Source organism: Drosophila busckii, chromosome X (assembly GCF_011750605.1).
Source record: "Drosophila busckii strain San Diego stock center, stock number 13000-0081.31 chromosome X, ASM1175060v1, whole genome shotgun sequence".
NCBI classification, from domain to species: domain Eukaryota; kingdom Metazoa; phylum Arthropoda; class Insecta; order Diptera; family Drosophilidae; genus Drosophila; species Drosophila busckii.
This window is the reverse complement of record NC_046608.1, coordinates 6363251-6383228: the sequence shown is the minus strand read 5'-3', so window position 1 is coordinate 6383228 and position 19978 is coordinate 6363251. Positions and strand designations below refer to the sequence as shown.

General features: G+C 43.4%; 3 protein-coding genes across 4 annotated transcripts; 1 reads left to right on the top strand and 2 right to left on the bottom strand.

The window, feature by feature from the left end:
- Positions 1–5142: 5142 nt before the first annotated feature.
- On the bottom strand, positions 5143–15516 carry LOC108606467 (zinc finger SWIM domain-containing protein 8). The gene is made up of 8 exons (XM_017996590.2): positions 14801–15516; positions 11632–11874; positions 11402–11565; positions 11019–11329; positions 6310–10956; positions 5900–6238; positions 5670–5819; positions 5143–5229 (listed from the first exon to the last, which is right to left on the bottom strand). Exons 1-8 carry the CDS (start codon positions 15099–15101, stop codon positions 5163–5165), a joined length of 6222 nt encoding a protein of 2073 aa, XP_017852079.1. The 5' UTR covers positions 15102–15516; the 3' UTR covers positions 5143–5162.
- A 1720-nt stretch (positions 15517–17236) lies between these two features.
- On the top strand, positions 17237–18927 carry LOC108606464. 2 transcript variants are annotated; one of them, XM_017996588.1, is made up of 3 exons: positions 17237–17265; positions 17376–18598; positions 18658–18927. In XM_017996588.1, the coding sequence occupies exons 1-3, from the start codon at positions 17262–17264 to the stop codon at positions 18901–18903; spliced, it is 1473 nt and encodes a 490-aa protein (XP_017852077.1). In that variant the 5' UTR covers positions 17237–17261; the 3' UTR covers positions 18904–18927. The 2 variants fall into 2 exon arrangements, with proteins under 2 accessions (XP_017852077.1, XP_017852076.1); XM_017996587.1 differs by having other exon boundaries at positions 18655–18927.
- Positions 18928–19000: 73 nt separating this feature from the next.
- On the bottom strand, positions 19001–19964 carry LOC108606465. The gene is made up of 2 exons (XM_017996589.2): positions 19768–19964; positions 19001–19702 (listed from the first exon to the last, which is right to left on the bottom strand). The coding sequence occupies exons 1-2, from the start codon at positions 19900–19902 to the stop codon at positions 19319–19321; spliced, it is 519 nt and encodes a 172-aa protein (XP_017852078.1). The 5' UTR covers positions 19903–19964; the 3' UTR covers positions 19001–19318.
- Positions 19965–19978: the final 14 nt, after the last annotated feature.

Sequence of the window (19978 nt, the reverse complement as noted above, 5' to 3'; positions counted from 1 at the left end):
GTAAACGAGTTACTTGTGGCTTGGCTGCTTGTTTAAATAGAAAATAGCATTTGTTTTGAAGATTGCTTGCAATTAAAGTTAACAATTTGATTGCCAAATAAAAGTTGTTGTTTTTGTAATTTTATTTATACATATATTATGTGTGTGTTTTTAAAGTTTTCTTTTTGCCAAATTTCTCTTGGCAAAAGTGTTGTTATTTTTATTTTGTTAGTATTATTTAGTTTTATTAAGCTGTTACGATTTTAAAGCCATTCTTAGACGCTGTGTAAAAGAGTAAGAGAGACTAGCGTGTGTCGAAGAGAGAGAGATAGAGAATGTGTGTTTGTGTGTAAGAGAGAGAGATAGGCAGAGAGAGAGAGAGAGAGAGAGAGAGAGAGAGTGAGAGAGTGTGTGAACTAGAGAGTTGTTGTTTATAAAATAGAATATGTAGCATAGCTCATTTTTGTTTTGTTTAAATTATTGGTTTCAAGTGCTGGACAAGAAATGCGCGCCAAATTGAAATTTAAAAAATGTGAAATCGAATAAAATACGTTAAAAACATAATGTAAATTATGTATGATTTATATGCATGTATGTGTGTGTGTGTTTGGTGTGTGTGTGTGTGTGTATATACTTTCCTACATTATGCTTGACATTTACAGCGGTGTAAAAAATGCTTAATGCGCATACATTTTGTTATTCATATACATATTTTGTTTTTTAAGCTTTCAACATGCCCTCCTCTTTGCATTTTCTTTCAGTGTATAAATATGTTTTAGCTTCTTTTATATATATATAATATTTTTTACTTTTTTTGTTTTGTTTTTTTTGTATGCTTTAGTTAAAAAAAACACTTTCTCTTAGCGTTTCGTTTTACTGCTACAATGTTTTGTTATTTAATTTTTGTTTAGATTAAAACGCTAAAATATGCAATGTAAATAAGTATTGTTTTTGTTTTTAACTTTGCGAGTTATCTATAACTTTATTTAGCAAGCTGTTTATTTTTATATTCATATAGGTTTCCATATTAACTTTTACTTCTCTTCTTCTTTACAGTGCACAAATGTACAAATAGCAATAAACAACAAAAGAATCATTTTGAAATAATTACGAAAGGAGATTTGCTGTTTTAAAAAATTGCCGCTACATGCAATTGTTACAAATATATTATAATACATATATTCTATTACAAAATATATATGTATGTATGTATGTATGTATGTACTATGTATAGAAGATCAGTTTATATTTCATAAACGCAGCATGTGGAGCCATTTTGAGTTTTGATATAATACCAAAGCTTTCATTAGCAAACGACCTACGATTCTTCATAAGTTTTGCTTTACTCTTAACTAACTGACAATAAACAGTTTGCTTTTAAACAGAAATCAACAAATTTGTTGCATTTTTATAGATGAAAATGAAAATTATTCAATTGCCTATATAGAGTTTTCTTCTAACTTTAACCGTTATCATAAGTATTTAAAGTATGAGGTAATGCTTTATTTCGACTTAAGTTTGTATATCTATTTATGTAAATGTGTGTGAGTGAGATGGTGTTGCGATTGAAGCAGTATATATAATTCTATATAATGTATATATATATATATATGTATATATTATTTTTTACAACTTGTAAATGTTTGTTTTAAGGTTGATGTGGCTGCCCATATATGTATGTATGTAAATAAAACATATTTCATTATGTTTCTATGCATATGTATATGTGTTAGAGTGTGTGTGTGCTTATACATATATATGTGTGTATGTGTGTGTGCAAAGAAAACTATACAAATAATTAATTAATTAGTTGTTGCTCTTTTGGTTAGCTAAGCAAACATTGAAATTAGTATTTTTTTTTAATTTTTTTTTTTTTGTAAATATATATATATTATTTTCTTGTCTATTGCTGCATAAAGCGAGTGTTTATTGAGTTTTTAATATTACGCACAGTCCAACGTTAAAGTTTCAGTAAATTTTTGAAGGTTCAAAGTCAATAGTGTAATCAAATTGCCAAATTTGAAAAATATATATTAATAGCAAATAGTAGAAGATTTGAAACGATCTTTGGTTGGTTTTAGGAATTGAGCCGCTGCACTGTGGGCCAGAAATATTCCGTTTAGGTAGGACTTGGTTAACCAAATTGGTTCTTTGCTAACTTGTTTTTGGCACATATTGATAAGAATCAAGTGGCAGCCGTAACCGTCGCAGTCCACCCACAGTGTGGCGTTTAAATTATTTAGTTACTTAAAAAATATGTTTCAACTATGAACTGCTGCTGTAGCTATGTATGTGTGTATGGCTGTATACCTGTGTGTGTGTATGTGTTTGAGTTTGTATATAATGTACAAATATTTGATGTTCTATATAAATGTGGAACAAGCAATACGCATTATGCTATTATATTCTCTTCTCTGTTGTTACATTTTAGATTTTATATATTTAGCTTTATATATATTTGCATTTTTCATGGAAAAAATTGTAGATTAACATATACTATATATATATATATATATATATATATATATTTGTATATATAAAAACACAAAAAAAAAAAAGAAAGTTACAATATTTATATAAGTTTTGCACAAAATGCGCTGCTTGTTAGTTTTTGTTTCAATTTATACTTTATATATATTTACAGAACTCGACTTGGCATGTCTATAGCATAAAAAGACAATTGCAAGCCTTACAAAAGTTCGATCAATTATATACGTAGTTACCAGTTATAGTTAACAATTTATCAATTTATATGTATGTGGATTACTAACAGCAAGTGGCAGTTTAGATTTTGTTTTAATTTAAGATTTTTCGAAAGTTTTTCCCAACATTTTGCAGGCTGCAGCTGAACCTGACACCGCCCTCCTCCACATCCCATTCCCTTGCCGTGGTCGCGTTCATTAGTTGGGGTCAGCAGCTAAATGCTTAAAGTATAAGTATTTAAAAAATTATAAAATAAAACAAAATTTCTTTTTTTGGTGTGTCTTGCGTTTTTTGTTTCTTTTTTTTTTTTGCGTTTTTAACTGCGTTTTGATATAAATCCAAAAAACCATATTTATTCAAAACTGCACTTAATTTGTTTTTGTGTTTTTTTTTTGTTTGTATATAAAATGTATTTTTTTTGTTGTTTTAATTTTTTTCGTTTGTATGTGTTTAAATAAAAGTTTATACAAAAAAAAAAAATTATGATTTATGTGTAAAAAACATACTTAAATTAGGCTAAGTCAAAAATATAAAACAATTGCTACTTGATTTGATTTTTTATACAATTTCATAATTATAACTGTGTGTATGTGTAAATAGTATGCAAAAATATATATATGAAATATATATTTATAAAATTGTTGTATATAAAAAAGGTATTTTGACAAAACAAAATAATATATAATAAAAATATATATATACATATATATATTTCCCCTGTACTGTGCTGAAAGCTGTCAGCATGTGTATGTTTTTGTATTTGAATTAAAATAAATTACACATAATTTAATAATTAATAATATATGTTCGATTCTGTTCTGTTTCCTGCCAAGTTGCTTCTGTTCTGTTTTTTGTTTAAAATATATATATAGATATGAAAATAATTAAAATTTTGTTTGCCTATTTGCCAAATATTTATGCAAGTTTAAAACAAACTTGGACAAATATTTGGCAGCTGAAAAAGCTTTATAAATATATTGATCGGTGTGTGTGTGTGTGTGACAAAAATTTGAAAATCCTAAAAATTCCTAAACTAGTTTTTTGTTTTATATAATTATTGGATATAATAAAAGATATACATATATTTATGTATATAGAAAATTTTAGCATAAATGAAAAGCAATAAAATGTGTTTTTGTGAATAAAGTAAAAGATATGTATGTATGTGTATACATATATAGATATATGCAAGAACAAGCAATGCAAGCAAAAATAATGGGCAAACATATATAATCGTATATACGAATTGCATAATAAAATTCATAGTATATATGAATTGTGTACAAAGATGTCTTAAATAACGTTAACTGAACACATTTTAAAAGTTGAGTGTGAGTGAGTGTGTGTGTGTGTGTGTGGCAGAAATCTCAGTCTAAAAATGCACACACAATATGTTGCTGCTTTTTGTTGCTAATTGTTGTTGCTGCTGTACTGTTGTAACTGTAGAAAAAAGCATAACTAATTAATAAAAATTATATATATAGATGTGTATGTGTGTGTATGTATGTGTATGTGTATGTGTATGTGTATAAAGAGCAAATGATAACCTATAAACATGAACTTAGTGCGGTGGTGTAATTGGGGGGGAGTTGGGAGAAAACCACGGCCACGGTGCCAGCAAACCAATCGAGAGCAGCAGCAAGAAGAAGAACAACAACCACAGAAACAAAAGCTGCCACCAATACAACTCGTTACGTCGACGTTGCCGCCTTGCAGCTGCTGCGGCAGTCACAGCAATAGTTGTTGTTGCAACAGCAGTTGCTGGCGGCGACTGTTGCTGCTGCTGCTGCTGTAGTTCGTGCTGCTCTTTGCTGTACAGCTTGTCGGCATTTAGCAACCAAATAAGCCGCGCTATACGCAGCCCAGCTGTGGGCAATGCCAGCGATACGTTGTTAAAGCTGCTGATGGTAGTGGCTTAACGGCTGCAGTTGATGGTAAGCCGCATGCGAATGCAAGTGCGGCGGCAATGGACGCGCAGTGCCTGGAAAATAGCCAGGCAATGTCTGATACGTTGTTGCTGGTGTGGATTGCTGCTGCAAGCTGCGCTGCTGTGCTGTTGTTGTGGCAGCCATTGTGGTTGCAGTTGTTGCCACCGCAGCAGCGGCTGCAACAGCAGCTGCCACTGCGCCACTGCTGCTGGGCGTCTCCAGCAAATGATGATGCCTGTGATGATGATGATGATGATGGTGATGTGACTGTGTTGTCTGTCCAGCTGCCTGTTCTTGATTGATGCTGGCGGCAGCAACTCCAACGCCGAACGCATTGCTGTTGTTAGCAACGATGTTGCCGCTGCTGCTGCTGCTGCTGTTGCTAGCATGCGGCACTGTTGCTGTTGGGCCTAACATATTGCTAGACGCTGCTGCTGTCTCTTTGCTGAGGCCCATAATTTGTGATGCAGCAGCAGCAGCAACTGGGTTTGATGATGTCGTTGTTGTTGTTGTTGTTGTCGTCGTCATCAGATTGCAGGAGTCAAGTCTTTGTCATTTGGAATTGCTCTGCAGCGCTGCATTAATCTGCGTCCAGAGTTCCTTTTTGCACGACTTGGAGCTGTAGAATAAACAAAATATCAAATGTCAATCAAATGTTTATAAATACGAGTCAAGCGCTAGTGATTGCAGCTCAATTTCTGTCTAATTGTTTATCGATATGTGGGCTAGTGTTAAATGCGTTGACTGTACTTTGTTAGTTGGTCACACTGTCACAATAATTATATCTGCTGTTCAGTTAACAATCATGGCCAAGTGCTCAATACTTTATCTTTATTAAGCTCAGCTCAATTCGCATGCACATGATAAAATAATAAAAATATGAAAATATATAAGCAGGCTTGTCAAATTTAGTGAGTTTTTGAATGCTTGAAGTTTGAATGCTTGAAATTCCGCTTGATTGACTAGATTTTAAATAAACAAAGTTGCTAGACAAATATTAGCCGATAGAAGCAGGTCCAATAGCTGAAGGTTTGTGGATTGAAATGACGCCTAACTGACCGCTTGATCGATTGCAGCCAATCCTTGAACTGCGCACTGCCCTCGGGTGTGATCTGGAAGGCGGCACGAGCTGCAACCACAATGCTGGCAAATTCCTCATAGTCGCCCTGCGTCAGATGATATAGCTTCTGATGTATGCATTGGATATACCTAAAGGGGAGAGAGAGAGAGCGAGAGAATGGAAAAGCTTAGCAGCTATACACAAGCTATAAATGGAAGCTGCCACTTACATTTGCTGGCATTTCTGGACCAGCGGCGTCAGAGCCGAGCGCAAATGCTGCATCACCAGCTGATGATTGTTTCTGCCCAGATAGTGAGCCGACTCGATGGCCACATCGTGCAGCACAAACGGACTCACTATGGAGTTGACGGCACAAATGCAAAACTGATGCAGATACTGCGTGCCCAGCTTTTTGCTAATGCGCAGCAGCCACTTGACATCCTCGCCATAGGGTGGATTGCGAGCATACTTGGCCTGCGGCCGATCGTCGTGCACGCGACGCGCCAAAGTCTCCATGGCCAGCATGCCCACATTGTAGGCGGCCAGCAGATAACGCAGCTGTGCGGGTCTAAATGGAGCAAACATATTTGTTAGGTCAATCGATCAGTTGCATTTGCATTTGAATAGCTTTCGACTTACGTAAACTGATGTGGCTGGCGTTGCCGCACGGGCGGCTGTGAGGGCGGCTGTTGTTGTTGTTGTTGTTGCTGCTGCTGTGGCGGCGGCTGTTGCTGCATAAATGGATAGACTGCATGTTGGGCGGGATGCTGACGCATTTGCGAACCGGGTGGCGGTCCATTGGGCGGCGGCGGCGCTGCTGGTCCATAGTAGCCCGGCGCCATGGGTCCCATGGGCGGACCAGGCGGTCCCTGCTGCAGCGCTTGATATGCCTGCGGTGGCAGTGGCTGGAAAGCGCCTGGCGGTGGCTGTTGGAATGCCTGCGGCGGTGGTTGATGCACAGCGGCTGCAGCATGCACCACTGCAGACTGTGGCGGCTGCTGCTGTTGTTGTTGTTGTTGTTGCTGCTGCTGTTGCATTTGTTGTTGCTGCTGCTGCTGTGGCGTAGGCTGCGCTGGTGGCTGCTGTTGCGCATATCCTGCATAGAGCTGCTGCGGCGGTGGTGGTAGCCCAGGTGATATATACATTTGCATTTGTCCAGGCGGATAACTGAGATTGTGATGATGCGCATAGATGCTCTGGCAGAACGTATAGGGACCATAGGGCGCTAGGCCTAGGGGCGCCAAGGTGGCAACACCGGGCTGGAAAGGTGGCGGTGCTGGTGGACCAGACAGCGGACCACCAGCAGCGGCGGCGGCGGCAGCAGCAGCAGCGGCGGCGGCGGCTGCGTTCATCAATTGCTGCTGATGTTGTTGCTGCTGATGATGTTGCTGCTGCTGCTGCTGTTGTTGTTGTTGTTGTTGCTGCTGTTGTTGTTGCTGCTGCTGTTGTTGCTGCTGCTGCTGCTGCTGCAGTTCGTGTTGCTGCTGCGACTCAATCAGCGCGCTGAGACTAACAGCCGAGTGCTCCAGTTGCTCATCGTGCTGCTCATGCTCGGCTGCGCTATTGTTGGGCGAGTTGCGTGTGTAGAGCTCGTACCAATAGCGCGCCACCTGGAAGAGCACCTCCGGATAGACGCCGCCGCCCTTGGCAGCACTCTCCACGGTCAAGCAGGCGCGCTCCAGCATGAGATCCGACTGCTCCTTGCACTGCAATATGGCGCGTTGTATTTCATTCGGATTCAAGGCGGCCGCATGCGGCAGCACCGACAACGCCAGCTCAGCAGCTGGATAGATCATGTTGCTGTCCCAGCCGCGCGAGGCACGATCCGCCATGCCAGCAGCCTCGGGCGGCGTCAGGTGACCCTCCCAGGTGTCGATGAGGAAACTTATGGCGGGCGCACCGATTTCCACAGCCTGTCCCAGGATCCAGGACACATGCGAGGAGTAGGTGCGCGACAGCCAATTGGGACTGACGCAATTGTGCAGCCCGAGAGCGTAGAGTCCCAGCTGGAAGGCGCACATGTGCAGCGCTCGATGCGGCCCGTGGTGGTTCTGACTGGTGCTGGCCTGGGTAAAGAGCGAGGTGGAGCTGTTGCCGCCTGCCTTGCTCAGCACAGTCTTGGCCAGCTCGAACATGAAGTGCGCGCTGGCCTCCGAGGGCTGATTGGGTATCGAGGGATACGCACGTTTGCCTTTGTAGCGACTCTCTTTGCTGCGACTGCTGCTGCTGCTGTTGTTGTTGGTCGCTGCATTGCTGTTGCTCCCATTATTATTGTTGTTGTTGTTGTTGTTATTGCTCGTATTGCTGCTGCTGCTGGCACCGTTGCCAGTGCTGGCGGCAGCTGTGCCCGATGAGCTGCCACCAGCAGCACTGGTTGCCAGCGCCTGCGCCTGGATTTGCTGCGTGCTGTTGCTGGCGCAGGACTGATTGCTGCTGCTGGCCATGCTCAGGGCACACATGCTGAGCTCCAGCTCGGCGCTGGTGGAGCTATGCGGACGACTGTTGCCGCCGACGCTGCCATAGTCGTTCGGCAGCAATTCACACAGATTGTAGGCAGCAGCAGCAGCAGCTGCAGCCGAGGGCGGCACTGCAGCCGCCGCTGCTGCAAAGTCATGGCTGTGGCACTGCTGATCCTCGCGTCGCATGCTCTGCTGCTGGCTGCTGGGCGTGCGCACTGGCGGATGACTGGAGTAGTAGGCGGGCAGCAGCGGCGCTTTGAGCAGCGTGTGTATCTCGCGATCCAGCAGCTTCTCCATGATCTTTGCTATCTTGCGCGGCTCGTCCTTGTAATGCGACAGCAGCGTCAGCGCCAAATCGCCGCGTTGCCGTCGCGTGCCCTCGCACAGCAGCGGATGCTCCGCCTCGGACACATTTGCCTTCAAGCCCAATGCGGCCACAGCGGCCTCGAAGCCCATGTTCTCCTCGCTGTGCTGCTTGTACAGCGTGGCAGCGGGCGCACGTCGCAGCTCCGTGGAGGAGGAGGAGGAGGAGGAGGAGGTAACGCTGCTCACGGCCTTCACCAGGCTGGTTGTGACCAGTGCATCGAATATGAATGTGGCCAGGTTGATGGGCAGCAGCGCCTCGCCGCGTGTCTTGAATGTGCCCGTGCGCAGCTGCTCGGCACGCTCGCGAATCACCTGCAGCTCGGCAGAGCCCAGCGGCAAGCGCTTGAGCAGCGCCAATATGTCCGCCTCCTGGTTGGCCAGCTTCACCTCCAGGGGCTTCGTGCTGGCCGGCGGCCGTGGCATCTCCAGCGCGAACAAGCAAATGCGAAAACCTATGTGATAGTGCTCCGAGTTCTCCGAGAGCACAGTGCATAGAAAGGCGCACTTGGAGAGCGTGGCCGAGGCGACGACTGTCAGCTGATGCGATATGGGATTAACGTTTTGTTTCTTGCCTTTGCGCTTGGGCGCTGGCGGCAGTTCCATCAATAGATTGGGCGGATTGGCCAGCATTTGCTCGGCCAGACGCACGGCCAGGATGCAGGCTTCGCGTCCATGTCCATGCGCATGCAAACCCTCTGCGCGTGCCAGCAATATGTCCCAGGCATCCTCCGAAGGACGCACGTTGGAGAATATGTGTGGCTGTTGCTGTCCTGGTTGCTGTTGCTGCTGCTGCGCTGGCTTGTCTGCAACCGTTGCGGTTGTTGCTGCTGCTGCTGTTGCTGCTGTATCGCTACGATTGCTTGTAGTTGCTGCCAAAGCGGCGCGTGCTGCTGCCGACGTGCTTGGCACTGGTGTCAAGTCACCTGCAGATGCTGCGTCCGCCTCGGCTGGAGCCATAGCAACTGTTGCTGCTGCTGCTGCGCCCAGCTGCATAAACTCGTCGCTGCTGCTGCTAAAGCTCTCGTCCTTGGACAATCTGCGGCAAACAGTGGACACCTGCTTTTGTTGTTGCTGCACCTCGGCTGTCTTGAGCAGCGATGAGTTGGAGCTGTTGCTGCTGCCCGAAGCGCTGGAAGCCGACGACGAGGCTGAGGAGGCGCATGAGCTATCCGAGTTGGAGCAGGTCTGCTGGCGATATGCTGCTGGCACGGCTGATGCTGCAGCAGCTGCTGTTGCTGCTGCTGCTGCTGATGTTGTTGCTGCTGCTGCCGCTGCTGCCTCGTCTTTGCCTACAGCATCAAAGCTGCTTTGCGAATCGGATTCTGTTAGCGACTTTTGTGCTGCTCGGCAATAATTGTGACTGCTGCTGTTGTCGCCACCAAAGTCATCGTTCTCACAGAAGCCTTCGCTGCTGGCGCTGGAACGATTGCCATCAGCCGTTGAGGACTTGGCAACGCCAGCATTCGACGCCTGTTGTTGTTGTTGCTGCTGCTGCTGCTGCTGTTGTTGTTGCTGCTGCTGTGGCTGCTGCTGTTGCTGCTGTATTGGCTGCAAGTCGACGCGTGCCAAGCCGCTCAGCAGCACCGCATTCATGGACGTTGCATCGCTGCCGCCGGCAGCGAACAGTTCAGCGCCGCTGGCATCGAAGTGTTCGCGATAGCTGCTGCGCTCGGGGCGCTGCTTGAAGGCCACACCAGTGGGCACATGCAGTGCGGCATGATCGCTGGAAGCGCTAAAATAATTATAGTGCTTGTTATTGCTCATCAATGCTTGCGTGGCGTTCAGCTGCGCCGTGCTGGGCGACGCTTCTCCCTTGACATCCGTGTGCTTGAAGCAGGTAAAGGGCGAGTAGTAAATGGGATTGGTGTCGTGCGTGTGCGTAACACCCGCTATGGGATAGTCCTCCCAGTCCAAATAGCACGCCTCGATGGCCGGCTTAAAGCCAATGAACAGCTCGGTCTCGGAGCGCGAGTTCTGCTGATGCTTGTTGGTGTACGACGACGGCATCATGCGACTCTTCACCACGCGATCCAAGATCTTCAGATGCCAGGCCGTGAACTGCGCATGCAGCATGTCGCGCTCATCGGGCGCCAGGCCGGGATTCAATGCTGCCAAACGCCAGAGGGCCACAATCTCATCGCAGAGCGAGCTGCACGCATGTTGCAGCGCCGTCGTATTGGAGTGCGTGTTCGAGTGCTTGCCGCCACTGTGGCCATGGGAGCCCATCATGAGCGCCAGCTTGGTCTGGAACCACCAGATCAACATTTGATCGCATGCCATGCACTCTTCGGTAATAATCTCCAGCAGGCGCACCGCATTCCGATCGCAGCGTCTGTACATCTCACGCACTATGGACAGCAGATTCCACATGCCCTCGGGCTCGCGTCCGCGCAACGGCCGCAGCAGTGAGGTCCACTCCGCTGCCGCTGGTGGCGCCGAATTGGTTAGATAGTTTACATCGCTATAAGAATTTAATTTAATTTACAAATCAACACAATTCAATAGACTCCTGACTGTGCATACCTAAAAACTATGGGCGCTGGTAATATAAACTTAATAAGTATGCGCTTGATATTGTTATGCAGCGTCTTCTCGTCCAGATACCAGCTGGTCTGATCGTTTATGGAGGCGCCCGCTGTCGGATCTGGCGCACCACACACCGTATTTATCGCCGTGGGCTGCGCGCTTAGCAGCTCGTCCAACAAACGCTGCGCTGTCGGCAAAATCTGCTGCGGCAGTTCGCTGATTAAATATTGCGCAAACTTTTGCAGCTGGTCGCGCTGCAGACGCGTCAAGGACTCGGACACAGGCGCGCGTAGACAAACCTCCTGGGGCTGCAATGCAATGGAAAGCGCAAAAGTGAGTTTTGGACTACAGCTAGATAGATAGAGCTCAAGTTAACTTACACAATGTATGCGATGCAGGCAGACGGCCACCACATGGGAACACCAATAGGCGGATGAGGTGCATGTGCAATTGCCCGAGGAGATGCGACGACGATCGAATGTCACGGCCACGTTGAATAAAGTGCGCGGCGTTTGGCTCACCACGCTGGCCGACAAATGAAAGCCTGCAGGACATTCAAAGTTGTGTTGAAATGTTGAATTGATTATTAATTATTGCCTTTGGTTCTTACCTATTTGCAGCGGATCCTTAACGGCGCGCATGCGAAACAGTTGATCGCCTCGACTGAACTCTTCCGCCGAACTATTTGCCAGGCAGGAATAGAGTCGAATATCCTCCTCATTATCCGGAAAACTCCAGAACGCAATTCGCAGCTGCAGCTGCTCCGGTACCGGCGGATACACATGCTCAACAAGCTCAAAGGGTATATACGATGCCACACAGCGTGCTGCCAACTCCGCCAGCGGTGAGACCTCTGCAAAGTGCATTAAAACCAAAAATAAATTCAATTTTCAAACTAGTATTAAAGCAAATATTCGATTTGAAGCTCTGCCACTTCCTTCACACTCTTTGAATAAACAGCACACATGTTTATACAATCTTTATTAATAATAACGAAGCTTAGGCGAAATTCAATACGTTCAATAATATTGTTTAACAAGATTTGTTCGCACGCGTATACAAAACATAAAGGCAGCTGAGTAAACAAACATGTTTCAGATAAATAAACAAACAAACAACAACCTGCGGGTCCAGCTTGGGCCACTAACCCACACAGTGCAAACCCATTGCTCAGCAATAAAGAAGAGTGTGGACTTGGGAATAAACTTTCGTGTGTTGGAGTAGTAAACAGAATCTCAGAGTGGACAAGGGACATGTGTACATATGATTTACATTTGATGAATTTTAAAAGTGCAATGCTGCTTTTCATTTATTTTTGTCTTTTCTTGTTGCTTTTGTGCCAACTGACGCAGCAGTTTTGGAAACTTTTGTAGTTCAACCACCCGACAAAAGATGCAAGTTCGCCCAAGCATGAAGTATAAACAAAATTGCGCTATATATAATTTAAATTGATATACATTTGGTTTTCACTTTCGGCAAGTTTGTTGATCACATGTGTAAATGAAACATAAATACTTATACATATATTGCAATATCGATTTGTGTAGCTTCTGTGGGCTATCTTAAGCAGCAGACACACACACACACACACACACACACACATGTACGCTCTTACTAAATTGTTCGTTTTGATTGTGTTCGTTCATTCGTTTGCTCGTTCATTCGTTCGTTCGTTCGTCGCTTCACTTTCAGACACAACGGCACCAATTTTCCTCACTCATTTTCCCCGCAGAGAGTCAAGAGCTATTAGTCAAGCGCTGCTTAAACATGAATACTAATTTTACATGCATACATATGATCGTATATGCATGCATATTTACATACATATGTATGTGTGTGTAAGTGGTTTGCGCTTTTTCCTACATCTTCGTAGAATTTTGTAAGCAATAGTTAAGCGCATTTATCTCTGCGTGGCGTAATTTCATTTTATTGTTGTTGCTGCTGCTGCTGCTGCTTTTGCTTTACCCACATTTTTTTTTTAACTGCACAGTGGACAACAATTCAGGTTATGGCAACAACAACTAACTTGTTTGCATGACAACATCAGTATACATCACATATAAACATTTTAGCAACATAAGACAAGCTCTAAAAGCGTCTGGAAATACTAAAACAAAGCATGACAAACTTATGTTGACAGTGCATATATGTATAGCAAGACTAATGTTATTATTAAATACATATATAAATTAAGCTAGAATGCAGCACATGGCAAATACTCTGCAGCTACTAAGAGATTATTATTCTTAACTCTTCATATTCTATGCATGGCACTCACTCATGACTTATCAAGACTAAAATTATAAGCAGCCACCAATTAGTGGGCATATATGGCACACTAATACACACACACACACACACATACATATGTCAGCTTTGGTTAATGATAAGAAGCATTTGTTGTTATTGGTTCTTAATTTCATTACAAGTCTTGGAGCTTGTTCAAGCAGGTGCCATTGCACACACACACAAACACACATATACATGTACATTTGTGTGTGTGTGTGTCTGTGTTCGTATTATCCTTGAAAAGGTTCTTTGACACAAACGACAGCGCAAAAGCAAATTGGCAAATGCTGCCCCGTTGGCTAAAACAACAATGACGACTACTTTTCTGTGGTTACAAGACACACACACACAACTATATATACATATATGTATGTAACGTGAAAATGCAGCTGGCTATAGCCACGTCAACTAGACACATTCACTACTTAAAAGCAGCAGCAGCAGCAGCAACTAGCGCTAAGCATACAAGTTGAGCCCACCTGACGGATTTCCCAAAAACTAACGAATCAATATAACCAACTGAAACGTATGTAATTATATATAGCAAGCAAATTTTAATAATATAGCTTGGCTTATAGACTGTAGTGCCTTAGATGCAGACAGACAGACTGACAGACAAAAGAATATAGAAAGCAAATTTTAATAATACAGCTTGGTTTATATACTGAAGTTACAGGCAGACAAAAGTGGCGGCTGTTACATACTGCAGCACAACATTGAGACACCCTTTAAACGGCAAAGTGCATCACAACTAGCAGGCCAAGTGAACTTAAACGCAGTCGCAGGCTGCTTTGCTCTCGGCACTGAGATTACATTGCTGATAATGCTGCAGCGTAGCGTCGGCGCACAGGACATAAACGAAGAAAAAATACAAAAAACAATGGGCTACAACAATCACATATACATACAAACATATGTATGTATAAGGTAACAAAGGTAAAAATAACATTTAAGTTCGCAAAGTCGTGATTTTGACTTCAGCGATAAGGCGAAAGCAAAAAACGCGCAAACAGCAATTGTTGTTCTGTTTTGTCTGCCTTTGAGCCAATTTTACAAATGCATACACATACACACACACACACATACATATGTATGCATGTATGTAATGTAATTTGACATAGCACAATGAACCGATTTACTAGACTGCTTTAAAATAAAATACATACATACATTACGTGTAATAAAAGTTACTAAAAAAAAAACTTGAATTTCGTTAAACATGGTTTCAGCATTTACATACACACACACACACATACATACATACATTATGTATGTTTGTATTCAAGCAAAGCTAAATCGCCCCAGATTTTCATGCAATATTTTAGCTTTTGTAAGCGTTTTACATTTATGCACAAATCGTTCGATTTTTAGTAAAAGTTGTGAAATCGCAAGCTCTGTATATTGTATCCATTGTTTATAACAAATATGCTTCCTTACTCATCTCAGGCTCATCTCATTAGACACACTATTTAATTTAATTTGTGACTCACCATAAGATCGCCCGCAGTTGACGCCGACTGCAAGTAATGAGCTGGCATTGGTCATGCCATTGCCGGATGCAGTGGCGCCACAAGCGCCAGCCGCGCCATATGTGGCAGCACCGATGCTATTGGCTGCGCCAGCGCCGCCGTTGGAGCCAATGCCATTGCCACTGCCCAGGCCGGGACCGTTGGCGTTGCTGGGCTTCTTCCAGCCGCGCCAATTGTTGCACAGTGATTCTGCCTCGGAGCTCCAACTGCAGAGTGAATCCTCCTCGAAGCGTATGGAGTCGTCAAAACTGAACCGATCCATTTCTTCCGGATTCCATTCATTCGCACCGCCGCCACCGCCTGCATTTGCATCGGCGCCTGCGCCGCCTGCAGCATTATTATTATTATTATTATTATTGTTGTTATTATTATTGTTATTGCGGCCTGCTACAGCGCCAGCTGCGCCGCTAGCAGCTGAGGCAGCGGCATCGGCTCTATTGTTATTGCTGCCGTTGCGATTCGCCAGATTGAGGCTGAGGCCTGAGCTTTTGGGCGGCTTGAACTTGCTGGGGCACTGAGCTTTCCTCCCCCTCCACTACACCGCGCCTTAGATTATTGTTGTTGTTGTTGTCGCACACAATTCGTTTGTGGATGGATAAATGTTTGTTTGTAGTGCTGTTGTTGGTTTGTTTGTTGTTATATATATTTATACATATATATTTACGATTTATATTCTTATATTTTTTTTGTGTAAATTGCTCAAGATTTCGTGTAAAAGGCGAAGTGTTGAGCTATATATTTTTTTATAATTTTATTTTTATATATGTTGTATGTATATATTTATTTTAACATTTATATTTATGTTTGTATTTTAACTGCTTGTTGACAAGTGCTGCTTTGAAAACTATTTTATTTACACCTACACACACAAACACACGTACACTAGCATACATACATTGTTGTATGTATGTGCGTATGTATTAGTATTGTTGTAACACATGCGTTGTTGTTGGCTCTTCTATTTCGTTTTGGTTTTTATTTATATTTTTGTTTGCTTGTAGCGCAGGCTCTAAAAAAAACACACACACACACACACATATGAAATTAGCGCTCTTTTACACTTGAAAAAAAAATTTGTAAAAAAAAAAACGGCAACATTGTTTGTCGTGGTTCTTCTTATGTAGGACTCTTGTTCTTTGTACGTGATTTTGTAGCATCATTATCACATCTTTAATTGTGTTTTATTTGTTGTTACACTAAAAAAAACAATTGAAGGCTTAAGCAGCAAAATCAAGACTAAGCTCCAGTATAAGACACACACAGACACAGAGATACGTATGTATGTACGTATGTATATGTTCGCATACGCAGGGCAAATGAACTAAACGCGCTGCGTTTTGTTGCCACTGTGACTGCTCTGCCTATTGTTTATTGTCGCTATTGTTGTTTCATGCTATTTTTCACGGCTATGTGAATTTGTACCCCCCACAGCAGCAGCAGCGACGACGACACCAAGAGCGTGAGAGAGCAAAAGTCTTGCACAGGCAGCGTCACTGGGGGAGCAGTGACTACGAAATTTTGAATGCGTGTGTATAGGTGTGTGTGTGTGTGTGTTCGACTGACTGCCAAAATAGAGAACGCCAAAATGGCCAATTGTTGTTGTTGGTCATCGCACCAGCGCATTTGTATGTGTATTAACTTATGTATGTGTATATATATATGTATACAATTTGTATGTTTGCTTTGTTGCTGTTTTGGCTGCAGTTCGAACCAGCTGCTTCTTTATTGCTGTTGTTACTATGTGTGTGCGCGCGTCCCTCATCAACCTTTAATTATTATTCACTTTTATGCTTTCTGTTCATCTTCACTCGCTCCTTTTTTGTATCCTGCTTTATGTCTTGTCGCGAAACCTGCGCGCGCGTTCGTACGCTTCCTCTCTTTTGCTCTTTATCAACGTAGTATACACTCTAGCCTGCTCAGACAGACAGAAACATTCGAACATGCACACATATACAGCCGTACATATGGATATATGTATGTATGTATATACTAATGCAACGCTCCCGCACATACATGCAAGCAAACAACAACAGCACAACATCAATATATTGATATACATACATATATCAATGCTTACGCGTGTGTATGTGTGTGTGAGTGTGCACGAAATGCGTTAAAGAAAACGTTGAAAGAAAAAAAAAACCTTTTTGTTTGCCCGTTTCGAAATAACTTTTCTTTGTCACACACCACCTATGCACACGCAATCTGTTATGCACTAACCGCTGCACAATTAATTTCAGATTTTAGTTCTCATTTGCTGCATTTTCGCACTGTTTTTATGAATTTATACGGGTCTTTGTTGTTATCCATCACAAAAATCGCGTTCGGTGTTACAACTAAATTGTGGGAAATTCAGCAACACTGGCTATATCAAACATCAATACTTGCGAGTATCATCTCAAGTCCGACAACAATATGATGGATGAGTAAGAGCTTAACGATATCTTGTGCTCGATAGATTGTTGATTATTATCAGTTAGCCGCCACTCGCGTCCAAGCAAAACAATTTGTAATTTGATTTTAACTGTTTTTAAAGGATTCTTAAGGATGCCGCTCAAGGGCATGTGTATTGAGCTACGCCCCAATCTCTGCAGTGGCCATGTGCTGCTGCAGTTCGAGGAACCCATACGCGATAAACGCAAAACACGCATCGTCATCAAAGAGGACGATGTGCACATTGTGGAGAACGGCGTCGATGGTGATAGTGAGCTGGTTCTCCGTCATGACTGCTTTGGCATGGATATTGAACGTATATCTGTATTCATTGTAAGCGGTGAATATATAAGTTTTCGCTTCAACTATACGCACATCGATCTGGATGCACTGCAGCGTGCGGGCGTGCATGTGGAAATACATCCTTTGAAGCTGAGCTTTGAAGAGCGCTCACACGTGGTGGCGCTACAGTGCAGCAAATGTTACCATGAGGTTGTGCCTGGCTGCAAATACAATCGTCTGCGTGAGTTTCCTAGCGGTTTTGTGGATCCCAGCGAATTCTTTTGCCACAATCACGGTGACACATCTACAGCCAAGCCGCCCAGCTTGGTACCAGGTCCCAGTGATATGTACTATGGACTCAACTACGTTGTGCTTAACATGGCTGTGCTGCATTCGCGCGTCATCAAATGCGAGGGACACATTTACTGCAAACGGTGCATGTGGTTGCTGGGTATTTGCATTTTGAATGATGCCGCTGTTAAACTCTGGGCAGATGCTTTGCGCTTGCAGCCGGTTGCCACGCTGCCGCGCCAACTGTTTCAACAACCCACATTAACACAGCTGGTGCTGCGTATGCTTAAAGACTTCTGGCCTGATGCACAGCATCACTTTTGTACGGGCAACAATCGTGCCTTGCTTGTAGCGACCATGCCGAATCGTCATCAGCATTATATGCTATTAGAAATACTCGAATTTAAGCTGCGTATACTGCGGAAGGTGGAAACCACATCAAGTGTTGCTGAGGCTAAGCTGCAGCAATTTTATGCTTGTAAATTATATTTTCGTGTATTTGGCAGCTGCCAACATGATCCGTCAATACTGGCGGCATGGCAGGAGCAGATTACTATACCCAAGCTGGAAATGTCGCCGTATTCATTTCTAGCCCTACAAAGGCGTCTCACAAGTAACATGGAACTGGTGCCTAACGCCTGGCGTTACAACACAGCCGAGGAGAAACTGCAGCTAAGCTATTTTTTCTATGAAACCGAAGAGCAGGAGTTACTGCGTCAGCAAAAGGAACAGGAGCAACAACAGCAGCCAAAGGTAAGAGGAACATGTAATATATTTTAATTAATATGACTTACTTATCGTTTTTACAGCAGGGACCAGAGGTTAAGCCAAAGCAGCAACAGCTGAAGGAATATGAGACTGATACAGGCGTGGATGCCAGCCTGGATGAGGAGGATGAAAGTGATGATGAGCATTCGGATACGGATAGCGAAACGCACAATGCTTTGCACCATAAATATGCGCCCATAGCCGCCTATGAGCAGCAGCTGGTCAAGCGTTGGCCAAAACAGAAGCAGCTAAAGCACATGTCCAATTCACCTGATGGTGCAAATCTGTAGCTTCACTTCCTTTAACAAAACCATGTATAACTTGAATTATTTAACCTGAAGTGCTTATTGTTTTTGTTTTTATATTTTTATGTTGTTTATAATTTTATATCGCTTATAACTTTTAGCAACAAGTATTAATTAATTAACAAACATACATACATAGTACATGTGTATGTGCGAAGACAAAAACTTTATGTTGTGATTTGAAAAATCTCCAGTTAAGTTACCTATATATATTTGATTTAATGTGATTAAGCCGCAACTTATGTGTTCAGCGAATAAAGGCAAAAGCTATAACGCGACTATCTTTAATTATTGTTTTTATACACCCTGACATTTGTAAAGGCCTAATGGGGTACCTATGTATTTTTCGCTCTCTCGATGTCAAAGTGTATATAAAAGTCGGCTGTCGGCTGACTTGTTCTTACTTGGCGATGCGTCGCATTTGCTTGGTTTGCTCACTCATAGCCAGCTGAGCATTGTCCGCCTTATTAATCAGCGTGTCCAACTTGTCTAGCTGTGCATCCATTTTTAGTTGCTTGGCTGCCTTGGCAGCAGCCACCTGCTCCGCTGTGGGTGGCAGCATGGGAGTTGCAACTGCGGCTGCAGCTACAGGCTGTTCACTAACGCTTGGCACCTCCGCTGCGGCGCCACTTAGACTGCCAGCACGTTGAAATATGTTGGTTAGACTGCCGCATGCGCTTTGCTTGAAACGATTCAATTTCTGCTGCGTGCTGGACAATATGCTATTCAGCTCATCAAGTTTGCCGCCTGTAGCCTGCAGCTGCTCCTCCTGCTCCACGAGCACCTGCATAGATTATGTTGCTCTAAATACTTTTTTTCGTTTTCAAATTGTTGCCACTTTAAACTTACGGCTGCTTCAGCTGCATCTAACTCCGCCTGCTGTTGCTCCAAACGTGCGCTACGTTGACGCTCAAACTCAGCTTGGTCTGGTGCCTTCAGACCCAACAACTCCGCGCGCTGACACTCCTGCTCATAGCTATCCATGTTTACGAGTATATTTGCTGACAATGACACGCCAACTAAACAACACACCCATCGATTTTCGACTGATGCTTGCCAC

What these genes read in the sequence shown, in the direction of transcription:
- LOC108606467 (XM_017996590.2), bottom strand. Translation starts at nt 15,101, where the DNA reads ATGGATCGGTTCAGTTTTGACGACTCCATACGCTTCGAGGAGGATTCA. An exon ending in TAAGGATCCGCTGCAAATAG is followed by an intron (nt 11,566 to 11,631) that starts GTAAGAACCAAA and finishes AATGTCCTGCAG; the next exon opens with GCTTTCATTTGTCGGCCAGC. An exon ending in CCAGCGCCCATAGTTTTTAG is followed by an intron (nt 10,957 to 11,018) that starts GTATGCACAGTC and finishes AAATTCTTATAG; the next exon opens with CGATGTAAACTATCTAACCA.
- LOC108606464 (XM_017996587.1), top strand. An exon ending in AGCAACAACAGCAGCCAAAG is followed by an intron (nt 18,599 to 18,654) that starts GTAAGAGGAACA and finishes TCGTTTTTACAG; the next exon opens with CAGGGACCAGAGGTTAAGCC.
- LOC108606465 (XM_017996589.2), bottom strand. Translation starts at nt 19,902, where the DNA reads ATGGATAGCTATGAGCAGGAGTGTCAGCGCGCGGAGTTGTTGGGTCTG. An exon ending in TAGATGCAGCTGAAGCAGCC is followed by an intron (nt 19,703 to 19,767) that starts GTAAGTTTAAAG and finishes TAATCTATGCAG; the next exon opens with GTGCTCGTGGAGCAGGAGGA.